Genomic DNA, 20,184 nt, shown 5'->3' with positions numbered 1-20,184 from the left:
ATGCCACAAAGGCTATTTTCTGTAATGAGATATTGTGCATCATCTAGGCACGGTGGGCAAAAACTGTAACAAATGGGGATAAATCAAGCAAACCTTCTCTACAAGGTGCCCATGGTGATATCCAAAATATAAGTTTGCAATTTAGGTGCATTGATCCACTAAAGTAATAACAAAAATGCTGCTTAAGCTCTCAGCACCCCTCTGATAGACTGCACAGCTGTAAGATGTGCCTGCACACCTCCAGCATGCAAACAAGAGCTGAAGTTCTCATGAAGATACAGCATGCTGAGAGAAACTATGTCATCTGCAGGTGAGACAGAGTGAGCTCTGTGCCATGACTCTCATGGCATTGTTGATTTGTGTGATATTAGATCACAGCACAAGTTTTCCTCTGCCAGACATCCACTCGTCATCTATTCTCCAAACACATGTATTCCAGCAAAAATATTTATTTAGGCACCTGCAGATCTCATACCAAATGTGTTTAGACATGGTCCTGCTGGTCAAAGATCACTTTCAGACATTCACTGCTTTTTATTCCACAGATTAGAGTTTTGCCATAGCTAGTGAATGGATGCTGAAATCTTCTCTTATATTTGGCTCTTGAAGACTTTCTGAAGTCAGGTCTGGAGTTGTAAATTATTATGTTGCCATCCATAATGCAAGGACTGCAAGAACTTCTCTAAAAGGAATGCCTTTCCATTTATTAGAGGTGCTTCACTAAATGCCATAAATAGTCAAATCCCAACCTGCCAGTCAGAAGTGTGACCAAACTACATCATTCACTGCAGAGTGCACATCACAGAGTGAGGTCTTGGTAGTCAGGGGGTAATGTGGTGCATTAGACTTGGTATCACAGCCAGAAGAGGCTCACCTGGTAGTTGTAATCTAGCATGATGTTATGGTTGTTTCAAAAATCTCCAGTGAAAGTGTTGTTTTCACAAAGTGAAAGAGATTCTTCTGTTAAATCATTAGAAAAGCATGACTGGGTTTTCATTTCATATCATATCCACTCTTTTTTATATCTGGTTTTCTGAAGAAACGACAGTAACATTATTTAGTACAGCGTTTTTTCCTGAAATTAGACAAGTGGATCCTTGTTTTGAAAATACATTTTCTTTTCCTCCACAAAAAATATTTCTGTGGAAGTCATTACTTCATTGACAGGGTGTTTTCTTCCAGTCATGACATTTTCTCACAGCATAAAATCAGAGTCAGGATTTCTATTTAACTACCATTTTCTTATGTTGAATATCTTTAAAATCTGTCTGATTAGTTCTATCCAAATGTAGAATAAGGGTGAGATTTACCATATTCAACACCTCCATCAATCACAAAGAATCACCTCACTTGCAGTTATTTTTCCTATAAAATGTTTACCCTAAAGGTTCTAAGTCACACTTCAGATCAAAATTTCCCCCTCTATTTCTTATTTTTATTCATATAACTTAAACCTTAAATGAACCAGGTAAGAATTAACATAAGAAATTACTTACTTTTGAAAAACCCTGACTGGCAAAGGTTGGTTGTTATCAGTAAAACAGGGAACTGAAACTCCATCCTGAAAATGCTGTGTTTCCAAGTCTGTTTAATTCCAGTTCATTGACTCCTTATTCATTTTTCAGCTGTGAAATAATATCCATGGTCTAACCTTAATGAAGTGCTTTTGTGTTCAATTTTATTTGCTGTTTCAGCTCCAGAAGTGTTCCAGGCTTTTATGGATGGAGGTCCAGGATACTCATACCCAGTAGACTGGTGGTCACTAGGAATTACAGCATATGAATTACTGAGGGGTTGGGTAAGAATCATGGAGTTTGTTGTTACCTAACAAAAGTCAAGTTTGCAGTGCTCCTGAGTGCACTCTTCATGATAAAATTTGAGTGTACAAGGCCCAGGTCAGGAATGCTGTCCTGGTTCTTTCCCACCTGAAAACACTCTTGGGAAAGTTTCACCTCACACTCAAACACATTATGAAAATTTGCTTCAGTTTGGCTAAGAAAAGACCTAATGTTTAATGGCTTCTTTACAAGGCTGAATTGCAAACAATGGTATGTTTTTCCAAATAGAAGTTGAGTTACTTCAGACTCTATTATATCTTTGACTCTCTTGGCTAATACCATAAGAGATCTAATATAATATCCTAAGATGCTTGGCCCAGCTATAGTTAGAAAATGCTTATCTTCCAGTGCATTTGTTTCTTATCTAATCAATTATGTGAATAAGTTTAATGAAAAATCTTCCTGAGCACAGTCGAATATCACAGAAGATAATGGAAAATTCTTTTCCATTTTGATTCAAAGGATTGCAGTCAGTTGCTTAAATATTTACTATTCCCAATGGAAAACAGTAATTTAGATACTATTTCAGGCTGATGACATAGCTAAAGTAGCTGTTTGATGGTTTTTTTATTATTTTTCATTCCTGTTTTGGAAAGGGGATTTTATTGCATTGCAGTATGCTTTTTTTAAAAGGGAAGTATTTTTTTATATTATGGCACTAACACAGTTCTGCTACCTTGTCTTGCCAGACAATCCATCCCACAAAGACCTCACAATTTCATGTAGGATGACAGATAAAGGAAAATAGGAATAATTATTATTCCCACTTTTAGATGGAAAATGTAATTTCAGAACGTCTGCATATTGTTACTTCAGAAGTTACATTTTTCAAAGGCCTAAAATCTGGCCAATCTATTTTGTATTTCCATAGAAATAGCAAAAGTTATGCTCCTGAGACAAAGATCTCTCCCATTCAAAGACTGTTTCAGCTCTCACAGCAGAGAAGTATTAAACACCTTGTTTGACAAAAATAGCAAACCAACAATTATTATCATTTTTTCTCTACCATAAATCTCAAACCTTAGGGAGTTTTTAGGCTGACATTCTTCCTGGAATGGAGAGGTCTGGCAGTGATAAGCATAATACATCCTCAGTCCCACTCACAGACAGTAGTTCTAGCTGCACTTACAGTAAATTAAGAGAACATCCTGATGGTTTTATACCAACCCTTTCACCAATGAGTGTCTCCAAGAAAGGAGCTCAATGAATTATTATTAGTGAAAGCTGAACTCCCAAGACTAATTACAAATAATCACTTTGATGTGATCAATTCACTTTAAGAAATGAAAAATTATGTAAACTGATATCCATTTGCCAAGATCCATACTGTCTTTCCCGAATAAGTCAATCTGGCTCCAAACAGAGAAAAGTTGAGACTGAATCAATATTTTTTTGTTTATTTTTATACAAACATTGCCATCTGTACCTGCTCAAGTCAAGCTGCTTGTTTTCTCCTGAAGAGCAACTCTTGGCTGCTGAGCAAGCCAGAGGATGGCTTGGCAGCCCACACCACTGTGGGGACAAGGAAAAGGTGTTTTTTTCCAACTTTTTCTAGCCTAGACAAGGCCTAAACTGACATGGGTGATGACAGGAGAAGCAGCAGTGTGTTGAGGAGATGTGCTTCACCCGAGGCACGTTGCTCCCTCCACGATCCCCATCTGCTGCAGCCGTGCCGCGCAGATGGCCAGCAAGGCACAGCTTGCACACACAGGGCTGGCAGAGAAACCTGCAGGCATGCAGCCCCTGCTCCTCCAGGCTCCCACAGCTCCTTGTCCAGCTGTGCAAACAGCCCCATTCCCACCAGGGCAGCTAAAACAGTGCTCTGCTGGAAATGTGGCTGCAGCTACAGGAGCAGGTTGTGCCCAGGACAGAGCTGTCTGGAGCATTTTTGGGTTATCCACAGTAGAGAGAAGATTTCTCAATAAATTGTAGGTATATTTTTCTCCTTACCCAGCTGCTAATAAATCACCTAGCAAGAAAAAAGCAAATTCATACAGCTTTGCATCAAACATCGATCTTTTCACCAAGTCCGTGAAATTAAACTGTAATTAAAACTGTATGATGCAAACTGTGCCAAATGTCAGTCTGTTCCTGAGCTACAGACAACTAATAAAATTCTACAATAAATGTAGATACCATGAATTCAGTAGAGACAATGTGAAGGAATGAGATAGTAGGTGGGATCCCCAGATTCTGACTTTCACTGCAATGTGAAAAATTTACAAGAAACTTTGATAAAAAATCATGAACAAAAGCAAACCAGACTTTTTTTTCTTTTTTCACAAAATAGAACTAAAGGGATAGGACGCTCAAGTGGATTGAATAGCTGAAAAACAGGGGAGATAGAGGTATGAAGGGCCTCAAAAGACCATAATGGCCATTTATAGTTCAAATTTACTAATAACAATATTTAAAATCTCTACAAATCTCTAAAAATCAAGACTGCAGAATGCTAATAATCTTGAAAATAGGGTAAGCTTTAGGGATTTTCCCTAAAGGAAAAAGGCGTTGGCAGAAATATCCTTAACAGAAAAACCTTTTATGATTCATAATTCCTTATAGCTACTATTTTTAGAGCTAATTGTAATTTTCAACAATTGGTGTACATTCTGTCTCAATGATCCTATTGATCACATTGTTGTATCAAGTTAAGTCAGCAGTAGGTTACTTCCAGGTGACAGAAAACATGTCAGTGGTTCATTTTTAATAACTGTTTTATGGCAACATTACCACAGGTAGGGAAAAGCATATGACAAATTATTTCTAATGACAACTTTGAACCTGATTCAAGAAAATTATGTGTTTAGAGCAGGCATTTAGGTCCTGTTGAATTCATAAAGACATGGTACAGCTAAATGAAACAGGCTAACTGAATGTGAATCAAACCAAAAAGATTTAAGTCCTCCTTGAAGTTATTTTTAGAATGCCCCAGTGCCTTGGAATGAACTTGGTTTCATACATATGTTCAAAGTTAAATATCTGCATGAGTCTTCTCAGAATAAGAATATGTCTGGGGTGTTTATGAAGAGTGACTCCAATTCCTTAACAAACTAGATAACTAACAACCACCTAGACATACTCTTAAATTATAATCTTCTACCAGTACATACTAGCAAACAGGATGATTCAGTTCTTTGTCAAGGTAATGGGTGTCTGCCCTTTGCTGTTTAGGATATTGGATTAATAGGTAACTCTATGTCATTCATGAATTATGATGCATTAATCTGCACACTGCTGCTAGGATGGCATTTAGCTGCAGATCTCACATCACATATTTATCACCTGCTGGGTACAACTTAATTCACCAACAATCCACTCTTTGTCCTTGTTTACAAAAATACATTAAGTATAATTATAACAACTTGCTGCAAACATTGAAGTATGTGCACAGAAAATAACAAGAATATAAATTTATATGTAGTACTTTTATTTCCAAACTCTGCATTTAATAAAAGATAAATCAGAGAAATCTTCATGCACAAAGCACTGCAAAGTCCAGAGCCTTTCTTCATCTATCAAAGAATTTAGGCACTGCAAACACATGACAGCAGATCCATGCAACGGGTTAATTTTGGATTTTAAAAAAGGGCAAAGGAGAAAGATTGGGATTTGGAGTCTTCTTTTTTCCTGTGATTCTGACACAGACTTTTGTAAGCATTTTTTTGGTTTCTTTATCTACTACTCATTAAAATCAGGATGACAAATCTCCTTTCAGCCACCTCTTTTCGATTTTGTCAGTTTCAGTCACAAGAACTGATCACTAGTACTACAAGCAAAAAACAGTAAATAATCCACATTTCACATAGAGTGCCCCAGGAACAAAATTTTTTATTCATCTCATTTGAACTGATACTTCCTTTCCTGAGAGAAAAATCTGCAGAGGAAATGCACCTATGAGTAATTACATTCATTACAACCAAAGAAAAGCACACATGCAACAGATTAGACTCAAAATTGTTATAAGATGTTTTTGCAGTTTTGATATTTCCAACATAAACGGTACTGAGCTCAGGAAAACGTGAATAGTCTGCATTCTTTTATCTATTCTTGCTGACTTGAAATTGATTTATCTTTATCCCAGAGGCCCTATGAAATTCATTCAGCCACCCCCATTGATGAGATACTCAACATGTTCAAGATAGAAAGAGTTCACTACTCGTCTGCATGGTGCAAGGGCATGATAGCACTACTGAAAAAGGTAAGAAAGCACAAATACCTTCTGTCCTCTGTTCTCTCCTCTTCTGGAAGCCCCTCCAACACTGGAAAAGGCATCAAACACACACATTAGGTAGTCGACATTTCAAGGATAAGAGTGCAGGGATTATTTCTAGGCTGTTCTGAATGTGAGTGGTGCAGTATTTTCTCTTCAGAAGGTGCATTATTCTTAGGCTTAGACTCACGCTTTTTATGGCTTCAAAGAAGTAAAAATTTAATATTTCTTTTATTTTAAAGCTGATTCACTAGAGACAGTAAAAGTTTGGGGATCAGCAGCTCTTCCTCTGTGCCCTGGCCTCATTTCCCCTGAGCTGTGAATATGCAATGGGACAGGAAAGGAAGGACCACTCTGCTCTCTGAATTTCTGCTGCAGTTTCTAGACAGGGAGATTAGAAATTAAAACATCTGTATCTCTTCCTGTCCCATGTTGCTGTAATTGCAACAACAAAAGTCAAGCCAGTTTGTTGTAAATGTCCCTAAGCTACAAGGTAGGGCTCTTTCTGAATTCATCTGACACTGAATATTGTTTTCTTTCTAAATCCTAGCTTTTTATTTGCTTTAATTTTCTGGCCACATTGCAAAGATAATCTGTCTCCTTTAGGTATTTCAGATCATCAATATTAATACTCGAACAGGAAATATTTGTGAATGTCTGAATAGCATAATAAAAATATATGTCTTTTGCAGCAATGAGCAATCTAGTTTTGGATAGAGCAGTGAGGTGGATAATTTTAATTGCTGCCAGGATGCTCAGTGTAACTGTATCTTCCAAAAAATTAAAGACAAAATACAAATTGTTGGGTGGCATTGAACTGTGATGTTTCATTTCACTTGGCCTCTTGTGTATTTGTAAACAGACTTTTGTTGCTAATACATTTATACACTTCATGCCTGCAACAGCCATCTGGTGGCAATTAAATCATACTCATATCCTATGAGTTATTACTTTTAATTTTTTTTTTTAATTGGGACTTCTAGCATCTGTCAGAAGATTCCCTAGACATTTTCTTACTTAAAAATATGTATCACACAATTTATGTCTGTAATACATTTACCCTTCTGTATGGCATCCAGCCCCTTAGAAAATGCCTTGTGCTTGATCACAGCTCCTCACTAAGGACCCAGAGTGCCGTCTTTCAAGCCTTGCAGACATCCAAAATTCTCCATACCTAGCTGATGTCAACTGGGATGCTGTTCTAGAGAAAGCTGTGACCCCAGGCTTTGTTCCTAATGTAAGTCGATATTCCAGGTGAACAGTGTTTGTAAATTCTGACTTTAATTATCACTGCTGTTGTACTTGTTTATGCTTGTATTTATTGCTCTTCAGTGATTTACTTTGGATTCTGCTTTCATTTTGCTCAGTCATAGCTAAGGGAAAATTCATCCCTTTTCAATAGATCACAACAAAACCTAATTAACCTTGGTTCACTTTTTGTTCCCTTTCAAGTAAAAGAAAACTTTTTCCAGACTTTGCATTTCAGCTGTTAGAGCAAATAATTGTCAGAGAATTCTGAGACAAAGAATACCAAGAAGACTGAAAGTTGGACATTTGAATAACATTTGGAGAACTTCTTAACATCCCACTATGCTGATACTTTTTCATTTAAAAAAATAGCATTCCAAAAGGCTGACCTATTTCCTTTGTGACAGTTTCTTACAATAAAACTTTCCGATTCTGTGAGGGAATCTGGTGGTTTCTTTTTTACCACGGTCCCATTTTGTGAGTATTTTCTGGGTATTTCCATTTTGATCATTTTCAAGTTAAATGTATTTGAGGGCCATGAATAAAAAGCAATGACTGTGGTGTTAATATGCTTCTTCAGTTTTTTTAGTCATATTACATGTATTAATTTGAAAACAAACCAGTGGGACATCACAAGTCCGGATTAAAATTTAATAGGGAAAATTAAAAATAAGTGAAATAATACAAGGAAAAGCACTGACAGAGTAGATACAACCTGACCCCCTGTTAGGGTGGTGGCAGCAGTCCAAGTGAAGTTCAGTTGAAGCAGTGATCCTGTGGAAGGTCTGGTCTCCACCTGAAGCTCCAGTGGTAGCTCTTGTCCTCTGGGAACCCAGTAGACAGAGCTGCCTTGGGCAGGTCCAAGCCAGGTTATATCCAGGTGGGAATGCTTGGCTCCTCCCTCCTGGGTGGAGCATCTCACAATAGGATGAGATAATTCCATGAGTCATGCAGTTGGTTCTTGATAGCTCATTAATAGTTATCAGGGGTGAGTCACAGCAGGAGATAACAGCTAATGCTGCACAGCTGGTGGTAATAGAATACTAAATACATCTATTTTGTAACCTAGTACATTGCTCTATAATTCTTCTCCAAACAACATATTTGTAACATACCAAGGTTTGTTTCTGGGTTTTTTTTTTTTTTTTTTGCAACTGTAAATAAAGATGAGGAAGGGGAAATAGGTAGACCCTGTCTTCATCCAGGTACACATCAGAGTTCATGCTAAACACAGCGGGGACAGGATCCAGCCCTTCAGAAGATGAAGGTGAGAGGGCATTGTCTAATGGAGCAAAGATAGCCAGGTGTGTTGCCAAGACACTGCTGGCAGTGCTTGCTGGGCTTCTTGGCTCCTGACTAGAGCCTCTCTGGAAGCAACATCCTGCAGGAGGAGAAAGCTGTGGGTGGCAAGCAGGGCATCCCTCAGGGAACTGGGGAAAAGCCCAGGTATAGAGCAGGTGACTGGCTCAACAGGAGAAGGGAAAGGCAGACCCCTCTTGCAGGCACTCCAGAGCAATGTTCACCTGCGAGGAAACTTTCCTCTCACTTTGTAGCTCAATCCTCATGCAAGATGAAAGTCGGAGAGGTGAATGTCATCTACCAGGCCAGGACTCTTTCACTCTTCCTTGGTGTCCATGCAGCTGGAATAATTGCTGTGCCATGCCAGGATCCTCCCCTACACTCTCTCAGGTCACTGCCCTGAGCAAAGCACTGCAGAGCTAAGATCCCTCCTGTCCTGGTGGACTGTGAACTCCATTCTCCTGGTGGTGTGGATCTGCAACATGAGTGGAGACTGACTTTCCTCTTTTCCTTTTTTCAAGTCAGAGTTTCCCTTTGAGATATCAAAGGTGTGGGCTGACTTTGTCTCAGGCAAAACTCAGTAGATTATTTACACCTCCTACTCCCAGCTAAAAGTTTAATCCACAGCTGTCAGCATGTGGAAAACTTCACAACACAATATTTTGTAAGGAAGATCCAGTTCTTCATACCCAAAGGTACAACATACTTGGGGATCCAAGAGAGTCTCAGACTCTGCAAATACAGCTTTTCTTTTCACATTTGGATTCACTTTATTTGTGTTTTGGCAGGCATCTGTAAAACTGAATGGGAAATCTGTAATATTGAAGTAAAATAATATTCTATATTTAAAAGGAAATTGGAGGAAAATGTTTCATTTATCTAACCAGATTAATCTGAAAGTCCCATTACAAGCTCTGCCAGACACTTCCATACAGAGTCAGATTTTGCAGGGCTTGTTCCACCTGGTTGATCAAGTGTGTCAGGAAAAAGAATGAGGTGAGAATCAAAGCGTCTTTTCTAGCACATTTCTTTTTATAGAAATTTTTCTGTTTCATGAGACCAAGTTTTGTCACATTTTCCAGGAATGCAGTCTCTGCTGGACCAGCACAACTTGCACTGATTAATTGGGGCCACACAACAAAATATTTCTTGTTTTTCAGCCTTTGGTGAGAGGGTGAACTGGGGCCCTGTGACCAGCAGAGTGTTTTGAAACTAGAGAGTTTTATAAATTTTGACAGCTTGCCATGACTGTCCAGAGCTTGTCTGCCTTCTGCAGCTAAGAGAGCACACGGGAGGCCTGTGGGAGCAATACCCTATAGCTTAATTTCTCCCTCATAGTTTATTCCATAAACATAGTTCTTAACTAGCACATTTGTTTCTTTATGGCTTAGTTAGTTTCTTCATATTCAGTTTGGAGTCATAAAATGTTAGTAGGTTTTTTAAAATAAAATTTGCTTTTATTTTTAAAGCCTTGGAATTAAAGTGATGTGTTTTTTAAGTACTCAAAAATCTCAAAACTTTGCATGACCAAGAAAAGAACTGATATTGATGAAACCTAAGGAATTATTTATCCATTAGTAAACATAAATAAGCTATAAACTGCCATGGATAAAAACCAAATACATTTCACTAAAGCTGGCTGGATTATATGCAGGAAAAGGCATCAGATATCTAAATATTATGCTCTGAGTGTAGAGCATTTGCTAGGAATAAACATGCTGGAGTGATCTCCAGTTGCTTCATTGTAGGACACCACAAGTTATGCAAGTAGTTTCTGATGAGATTTTACTGCTTAGTGTCTTTGGTTACTAAAAATATCTGTCATTTATGTATGACTTATTTTAGTACTTCCACCTTGACAGTTGACAATGGTGTGATTGAACTCTCAGAAGTCCCAGAGGAAAACAGGCTGCTTTTAACATCTTCCACCACAGAATTCAAATTGTTTGGAAGCTTTTTGTAAAGGACTTCCTGGTATAACAAAGAATCTTAATATTTGCTTCAAGCATCACAAATTATCATAATGTTTTTTTATGGAGAATTCAAAATATTTAAGTAATGTGTGTAATGGATAAGGAAAACCTTAATAAAGTGGATAGAATAGAAAAAGAATAATAGACTAGAATGAAGCACATGATTGGGAAAAGCCAACAAGGGTTCTCCAAGGACAAGTGGTACTTTCCAAACCTGACCATATTCGATGACAAAGTAAACTACTCAGTTGATATGGGGCCAGTGGTGGTCATTGTTTACCTGATTTCTCCAAGGCTTTTTATAGAGTTTCCCACAGTCTCCTTTTGGAGAAATCGATGTGTTATGGAATAGACAAGTGATCCAGGTGATGGGTGGGGAACTGGCTGGTGGGCTGCACCCAGAGGGAGGTGGCAAACAGCTCCTTCTCCAAATGGCAGCCTGTCACAAGTGGGGTCCCTCAGGGATCAATACTGGATCCAGCACTGTTTAATACCTAAACAAGTGATGTGGGTGATGGGATCAAGTGTACCCTGAGGAATTTCACTGACAGTACCAAACTGAGTGGGGAAGTGGACATTTTGGGAGAGCTACCCTGCAGGAAGACTTGTGGAGAAGTGGGCTAGCAAGAACCTTATGAAGTTCAACAACAAATGTAAGGTCTTAAACCTGGGAAAACCTAGGCCAGGGGTGTAGCCCAGGGAGGGATCTACCCAGCTGGGGGACAGCTCCAGCAGCTCTGGAGGTCCAGGTGGACAGCAAGCTCAGTGTGAGTGACCAGGTGCTGCCATGGCAAGGAAAGCCAACAGGATGTTGACAAGTGCATCACCAGCAGAGATAAAAACTCACTGCCCCACTCTACTCAGCACTTTCCAGTCCATGTTTGGAATACTTGTTTAGTTTTGGTCCCCACTACACAAAAAAGATGTGGACAGGCTGGACAGGGTCCAGAGAAGGGCAAACAGAGATGACCACAGGAGTGGGAAACAGGCCATAAGAGGAAAGTCTCAGAGAGTTGGGCTTGTAGAGCTTTGAGAAAGAAGGTTTAGGGGAGACCTTATCACCATGTCCCATTATTTAAAGGTTGGCTACAAAGATGGAGACTCCCTTTTTACAGGGAGTCACATGTAAAAGAAAAGGAGTGATGGGTACAAGTTACTAGTGGGAAGATTCTGCTTAGACACAAGAGGAAAAGTTTTCATTAGAACAACAATCAGCCATTGCAATAGTCTGCCCATGAAAAGGGTGAATTCCCCAAAACTGGACACTTTTAAGATTCAGCTGGACAGGTTGCCTGGGTCATCTTGTCCAGACTGGGGACTGTGCTTTTGCCCAGAAAAGTTTGACCAGGTGGTCCTTGAGATCCGTTCTGAACTGGGATTCTATTTCTGTGAACCCTTTTTTAATATAAATTCTGATAACAAAAACTGGCCAGCTCCTTCCTTCGTTCCCATGGACAGGACCCAAGTAACTGAATTCACTGAAACACTTCAGAAAACCAGATTTCTACAAGGTCTTAGAGGTGCTCTCCCTCTCTCCTGCACTATTACAGGTGCCACTTACACTCTACAACACTGATACTCTGTTGAAGACCCTGGGCCAGATTAATCTCTCTCACTGGGGAAACATAAGTTTAGTCACTCTTGGAGTACATCTGCTTATAACTAGGAAGAGGATCTAACTCTTTATAATTGCTTTATAATATGATTTTTATCTTATCTCCATTATTGAAACCTCGAGCATCACTCCAGGCCTAAAAAGAGAGTTTTCATTTTACAGATGTGATTGAGGAGCTGGTTCATTATTACTGCTATTAACACTTGCCGAGCAAACTAAAAAATCACAACGATGCTTCAAAGAGTAACTCTGAATCCTTTTGTACCAGAAAGGAAGACTGAACTGTGATCCCACATTTGAACTTGAAGAAATGATTTTAGAGTCCAAGCCTCTCCACAAAAAGAAAAAGCGACTTGCCAAAAACAAATCCAAAGATGGAGCTAAGGAAAGCTGCCCACTGGTAAGATGGGGACTGTGACTGCAGTCAGTGGCATTTTGTTTACACTCCAATAGGCAAACTCAGTGAAGTTCAGTGTTATCACCTCTGAAAACAGATTCAAGTTCTCTGTATGTCATTTTATACATTGCATAAATCATCTCCAAAGCAAGATGAAAATGAACTATTTATTTCAGTCAAATAGTAACAACATGTTTAAGTTATAATAATTTTTAAGATTATCACAGATGCTCATTTAATGTATGAAAAAGTGTTGCCAGTTGCCAAAAACACTTCCCACACATGGACAAACAGATACAAAGAGTATTTATTCACTACTACTACCAAAAAAGAAAAGTATGTAGTGAAAATGCTCATTATTTATAAATATGTTAAAGCTGTCTCTTCCACTCTTGACTAATGCGTCCCATATAGAAAGATGCATTGTATGAACAGTCAAGAGTACTGAGAAGATTACTAATAATTTACAGACTTGAATTATCATTTCAGTGAAGTTTTATAAATTATGTTGCTACTCCTGATGATTTTTAATGTTCATGCAAGCTGTTCTTCCTAGATGTGAAAATCCTCAGGAATTCTTTGTGAGGAACTACTTCCAAAAGAACGAAAGAGTGATTGTGCTATCACAGCCCAATTTAATGAGTCTTCAAACTGCCTCTTGATAGTATTCATTCATAAGCCTTTTTGTTCAGTGTTGTTTCTGTTGTTGTGATTTTTGTCTATGATTTCTCATCTTTTTTAATCAACCTATTCATGCTGTTTTTTAAAGAACGTACACCTGCAGCAGTGCTTGGAAACCATTAGGAAAGAATTCATCATATTCAACAGAGAGAAGTAAGTGCATTTCTTAATGCCTCTTTAGCATTCAGTACTAAAATTAAATTGAGAACTATTTTTTTTCTCACAGTGTAAGGGAAAGTGATTAATGATCACAGCAGCAGAGCCTAAAAGGCTGGATTTCCATTGATTTCTTCCTCTTATAGTCTCTGGTGTGATGGTTTTGTAGTTCTTGTATCTCTGCAAGCAAGCAGAAGACCTTGTGATGAAAGTATGTTAGAAGTATAAGGTAAATGTTACTGAAACTCCCCAGAGAAACTGTCAGCAATTAAGCAAAGGAATATGATGCAAGGTACTGCTTTATCACAACTCAAACAAAACCAAGGGAAGTCATAACTCCATGAAATTCTGATTATATGAACTGCACTGTTCTGACTTGGAAACACTGTTCATACTTCCCCACTATTTAAAAAAAAGAAAAAAAAACCATATTTCAAAATTAACTATTTCAACAAAGCTAAGTATTAAACCTGTACCAGACATGGTGCAAGAACTTGTGACTGAGGGTCAGTCAATGTTCACAGAAGTACAAGACTGGTTCCCAAGAACAACAATAATTTCCTGGTTCCATTAATGCACTACATTTCTCACAGTTTACTGCATTTGAGTTGCAACCATTATGGGCCTGTTTGTATTAGCAGATGCACCTCATGACAAGGGAGTTATTTGCGTCTTTGGTCAGATTACTGCATTTCATTCAACTATATTTCATGATTTTATTTGATGTAATTATATATGCAAGCCTTTCTAATAGAGTTGTGAGATGTTAAAATTTAATTAAAAATTTGTGACTATTTCATTTAATGCCTACAACGCAGGTAATCACTGTCTCTGTAATTAAAACTGGAACAGGAATTGTCAACCTTGCACAGTTCACACAATAGCACGAAGGAAATTATGCCATGAAATACCCTTTTTCCTGTTACAATCTGTGAGACATTTCTGTGACTGATACTAACTGCTCACAGAAACTACAACAAGGTCCTAGAAAGAAAAGGAAGGTCCAGCAGATTCTTCATGTTATTTTGCATGATCTCTAGCACAAGAAAGCCATTTGTTTCTGTAAAAGCCATAAACAAGAGAAGCCAGACCAAGTCAGCCCATGGAGGTTTTCAGAAGCATCTCGGTGGATTCTCTGAATCAGTTGAACCAGTGAATGCTTGAGCTTTGTAGTTTAACCCACAAAAATCAAAGTTATTAAGATCATAATAACAAGATTAGAAAAACATTGCATTGATAAATAAATTTAATGAGTTTCCAAGAAGTTGTTCATACAACTAATTCATTTCCAGATATTAGTCTCTCACCTACTCCCAAGTCATATATCACATTGCAATATGCAGCAATTTTTGAAAGTTAAACCACCAGATTTTGTAAGACACTTTCAGAATCTTATTGGCGTCTTCACTAGCTTGAGCAATTTTTCTCTTATCATGATTTTACTGTGTTATTCTTAAATCTTTTTCTGCTTAGGAATTTTTTTCCATTTGTTTCATATTGCACAACTATGTGCAAGTAACAACACAAGCTATAAAGAACTCTGAGAGGCTGATGAGAGATCAAGAAGTTTAAATGGATTACAAGTAAAATGGAAGCAAAAGGTAAACCACATGCACTTCAACAAGAAAAGCATGTGTCTTGGTCATTACTTGATTGGCTTTGACAAGGCAAAGGAAAGATATTTAGTACAGACCAACAACAGATCCTGCATTGTCTAAAGACAGATCACAATCATTTCTCATTTAAATTGCATTGTAGCTTAAGAAGGACATGGAGACACTTCTGTAATACTTTTCAAAGACAAAAATGTTGAGATGGGTGGAAGCAGAGATCAAATGTTTGAAGTGCAAAATTAATTCAAGTTAATGGGAACAAAACAGGAGCAATGGCAGGCACAGATATCATCCTACCAGAAGCAGCTACACAGTGCACACCAGAGGAACTCAGGGTGGGTTTCCTTAGACCTTCTGTGCCCTCAGGACTGGATGTACAGGCTGAGGTAGTGCTTACATGGCTTTCCAAAGCCCATCAAGTTCTTAGGAATAGCTGCAGGTGTTGAAAGATAGGAACTGTTTGTCCCTACAAGCACAATACCTGTTAATATGTGATTGTATCTTTAGGTGAGCTGTCAATCCCAAACAGGGCTTTAAATCAGTCTCAGATTAATGCAGGCAGATGTTCTGATATTCTTCCATGTTCCTCTACATAGTACCTGTTGAAACTATCTGTATATTTGCTTAGATATTCATTATATTCAGCAACAAAAATCTACATTTTATTGTGACTTAAACCTTCTGCTCAGTTTACTTCAGTGTCACAGAACACTGTATAAATTCTAATAAAGAATAAAAAAAAAAAATAGCATGTTTTTCAAGGGAAAAAATGAGACTCCCCAAACTACAAGGATTCAAGGAAATAGTTAATTGTGTGATGTTAGCCATCTCAGTTCCACAATATCTTGCAATCCAATACTTTTAAAATATCTGCTATGAGAAACAGAATCTGATTTTATTGAACACCTTGCTGGTAGTTCTACACTGTGCCTCTTTTCCACCGTGTGTCTTTCACCCTGCAATAGACACTGCAAATCTTGCAATATGTCATACTTGCTTTCCTGCCAGGAAGCTCAGGAGACTATCAGAAACTCTTAGACTGCAGATAAGAGGAGCAGGGAGAGGTAGAGAAAAGGCTTACTATGCTAAAAAGGATTTAAACACAGTGGAAGAAGATGAAGTAAGTAAATAGTTTCAGTTAACGAAGACACAGACAGAAGGTGCACATTTTCATTATTCCTTTGCTTTCTGTATTTAAGTAATGGAGAACTGGTATTTGTAGGAATGTTTTAGCAAGAGCTTCCTGGACAAAGATATGTAGTCAGTGATTGTCAGCAGTGGGTAAAAAAAGTTAGAAATGTATTCCTTACTTACTCCTGATCACACAGCATCTTCTCTTGAACATTTCAGTGGATGTGAGCTACAAATTAAAAACATGTGTGTGTTTGTGTCTTTTGCTATGACACAGGAGTATGGCATCTGTCCACAGTGACATTATCTTCCAGTACCTTCAAGAGAGGAGCACACACTGCCCTGATCCAAAGTAAAATAACACAGGAAAATTCTTTTGCAGGATTTGTTTTCTATTCTTAAAAGTGTCAGTGTAGTCTCTTAGTTTTGAAAACATAAACTAAATGAACTTTGATATAAAAATGGTCCACCCACTGATTAGCTGGGAAATATGATCTGAAGTAGGTTTCAGGGATCTTTGTGACCATTTTTTTGCCACCACTTTTTAATTCAATTTCTGTATGTGATACTTTATGATATCCAGAAATGCAACATCAAACATTCTGCAGTATCTTAATGTATAGTCCCATAGACTTGCCAGCAATTTTTCAAGAATTTGATCTCATTTAGATGCTGTAGGCTACCTTTTGAAATTTTCTTTTTAAAATTTTTCTGTGTGCCTGTGGTGGGGGAGATTGCACAGATAAAGCCACACTGTTTGCTTGCAGCTTTATTAAAAAGCTGAGCACTGATTATTTTGCTATTTTTGGGCTGTTATCACTAAACAGACCTTCACATAAAACTTAATCTCTTTATGAGTATCTAAAACCTGAAATGACCAGAAATTCAGAAAGAGACCCAATATTTGCTTGTAGTGAAATCATATTTCTTACCCTTTATGTTTCCTTAGCTTCTTCTTCTCCCTGAAAGATGTCCTTAAGATAAAAGATGTCAGAAAACAAAGAACAGAGAAGAAAACACAAGAAATATTTTCTTCTCTGGCAGAATTGTCTTTCAGTTAGATAGTTCAATCAGTTAGATAGTTCAATCAATATTTTCAGCCTGCTAAAGAAAACAAAATCATATAATTACCTTTTACTGAGTAGAATATGTATTTCATATATCCAATATACATGAAAATGGGTTGGAATTCTGCAAAACTATTTTAACAAATGCAATGAACAAATTAGAAAAATATCCATGTTTTTAATAACTCCAGTAAAAACTTTCAAAACATTACTAGTGATTTTTGAATTTGGAAGTTTTTACATAATACTAATATGCTGCAATAGCATTGTTATGATATTCAGCTGTCTTGTCCCCACTGATCTGAACAGGCTTGTCTCTGTCCAAAGCTACTAATACATCTTATTCCTTTTCTCAGTGTTTGTTCAATGCTACCACACTAAAACATTCTGCCAGAAATTGAAGCACATTACTCTGTCTTTTCCTACTATCATTCCTATCATTTGAGCACATCAGCTTCTCTTATAAATGATGCTGAGCAGCTCGAGATGAACTGACAGCTGTCTGCTCCCAGAATAAACAGTAAAACTTGAGGGAGCATATTTTAAGCATATTAAGATGCTTAAAATCATGTTGTCTGGTTTTTTTCCATATCATAGGTGAAATGCTTAATATTCTCTGCATTTCTTTAATGAGATCAAATTTATTACCTCTTTCTTTTTAGTTCTTTTTCTTTCCTTTAAATTGTCTTTTCAGATTCAAATCCAGAGTCCCTGAGTACTCTCTTTCATCTTAGTTTGATTGAAATTGAATATTCATAATGATTTGCAGTATACTTCATTGAATGTACTTTTCTTAATACGTATTTTATGTCACTTAGTGTCTCTGGAGATATTTATATTATCATAATCCTTCCAATACCTGAATGCTGTTTGGATGAGGCTACAGTCCTTTTCTTGTCCCTTCTGCTGACCTGAATTCAGTTTAAATCCATTTCTTTCTGAGCATTTCAAGTGGTTGCACTATTCTTCACTGAACCTTTCTTCTCCCTTTTGTAATGGATATGTCTGTTTTTAGAGATTGCTCTTGCAGTTAGAAATTTGCTTTTCTGAATGTGATTGAACCTGGTTTGTGTTCAGGCAGTAATAACAGTTGCTTACTGACACGAGCCTGTTCACTTCTGTCTGATTCCTGCTCATTGTTACCGGTTTGGAATTACCAATACAAATGTCACTCTGTTCTAAGTGAGCCAAACTGCCTAAAAGTTTGAGCACAGCAGGCCCAAGCTGGTAATTTTTCTATAGGTGTACCTTCAAATTCACTTTCTTTTATTTTGAGACAGGGGTGGTCACACAACAGGCATTGTTTCAATAATGTGTTCCCTTCACAGTTCCAGTGAGGGAAAAAAAACCCACAAAGGCTAATGAGTATCTGGAACCTCATTTTCAAAGCCTTCCAGGAAAAATGGTCAAAGTTTTCCCAAACAGTAATGATAACATTAGAATGGCTACACTTCACCATTCAACTTTGGGAATGAAAATTTGCATGGGGGTGCATATTTCAGGGCATTCTCTGTGTTGAAATGTGGTCCTGGAAGGATCAGGATAACAAATTCAGATCCTCAACACTGGAGGCCATTCTATTCTATTCTATTCTATTCTATTTCTATTCACAGAAAACTAAACTATAAATATATTATAAATAAAAACGAATTGGAAGTCAATTTACAGGCAAAGGAAAGATGCATCTTCATTTGTACATCTCAGAATTTGGAGAGGAAACACAACTATATAGTTCTGAGTACAATTTTTTTTTTTTTGACACGTTACATGGGAAAAATCATATCTATGGTAAATAAAGGCTGCATAACAGGTCATGACTGTTCCATTGCCACAGGGGATTACCTCCATGATTTCTCTACATCTCTCTTTATGTCCCACAATAACATAAATTTTCACCTGTTGTGAGTCTCCAGAATTTGAGTCCTGAAGACTGAACTCCTTGTTTTAAGAAAGCATTTTGGGGCCAGCTGCTGAAGCAATACAGAAACAAGCCAGTAATGAGATAACATGATTACTGCCAGTCACTCTGATGTCCATGCATCTGTTGAATATATTCATAAATGAGTTGGAAAGGGAGGTGAATGGTGAGGTCACAAAGTTCACTTATGATACCAGAGTAGGCAAAATCTGTCTGCAAAGAGCTGCAGGAAATAATGACAGCCATGGTTCTGAGTTGCAGGGTAAGAAAATGGCAGATGAAATTCAGTACTGATAAATGCAAATACATTAGGAAGAAGAAAATCTAAACTTTACCTTTAGGATAATAGACTCAAAATTAACTTTGGTTATGAAGGAGAGAGAGTTTGAAAAAACTGTGGATAACACAATGCTTAGTGGAAGACTGAAAAATGTTGATACATTAAAACCTGAAAAAAAAAGCTACATATAAATATATATTTAAATACATACACCTGCATCTCCCATTCTGTACACAGTTCTTCTCCCTTACCTCAAAAAAGTTACAGTGGACTTCGAAAGGTTTCAAGAAAAACAAGATTGGCCAGGGGTGTAACATGGGTCATGTTGAAGGATTTAATAGACTTGAACTAATTAAAACTCAGAGAAGAGGCAACTGAAAAGACAGAAACTAGATAAATATGTTCTGAAACGTATTGAGAAGATGACTAAGCAGTGATTATTCACTCTTTGTGGTAGCCCAAGTTCACAAAGTTATCACGCTGCAGGTTTAAAAGAGAACAAACCATGCTTTTGTTGTGCTATGCAGTGTGTTGCTGAGTGGTGCTTTGGATGTTAAACATACAAAAAGATTCAGAAAAGGATTAGAGAAATTCATGGGAAAAATCCATCCAGGTCTTTGAGGTGTGAGGCCCCTGATGCAGTCATTGGTTCAGGAAAACTGGGAATGTCAGAAGCAAGGGGGATATGTCACAGCAGACATTTGCCTCCTTTCAGCTCATTCTCTGACAGCATGAGCTAGTGGCTGAAACAGGCCATG

At 37.7% G+C, this 20,184-nt stretch overlaps 1 protein-coding gene across 1 annotated transcript in view; it reads left to right on the top strand.

Moving 5' to 3' along the window:
- The window catches only part of STK32B (serine/threonine kinase 32B), a 157,921-nt gene that overhangs the window by 125,294 nt on the left and 12,443 nt on the right, over window positions 1–20,184 (top strand). Inside the window, exons 7-11 of the mRNA XM_085059801.1 lie at window positions 1,695–1,798; window positions 5,920–6,036; window positions 7,160–7,285; window positions 12,452–12,583; window positions 13,350–13,414. Coding sequence (XP_084915927.1) covers window positions 1,695–1,798; window positions 5,920–6,036; window positions 7,160–7,285; window positions 12,452–12,583; window positions 13,350–13,414 — 544 coding nt within the window. The remainder of the gene's footprint in view (window positions 1–1,694; window positions 1,799–5,919; window positions 6,037–7,159; window positions 7,286–12,451; window positions 12,584–13,349; window positions 13,415–20,184) is intronic.

Source organism: Lichenostomus cassidix, chromosome 4, assembly GCF_008360975.1.
Source record: "Lichenostomus cassidix isolate B80296 chromosome 4, HeHo_3.0, whole genome shotgun sequence".
Lineage (NCBI taxonomy): Eukaryota > Metazoa > Chordata > Aves > Passeriformes > Meliphagidae > Lichenostomus > Lichenostomus cassidix.
Note: the sequence above shows the minus strand (reverse complement) of the source record. Positions and strands in the feature narration are given on the sequence as shown.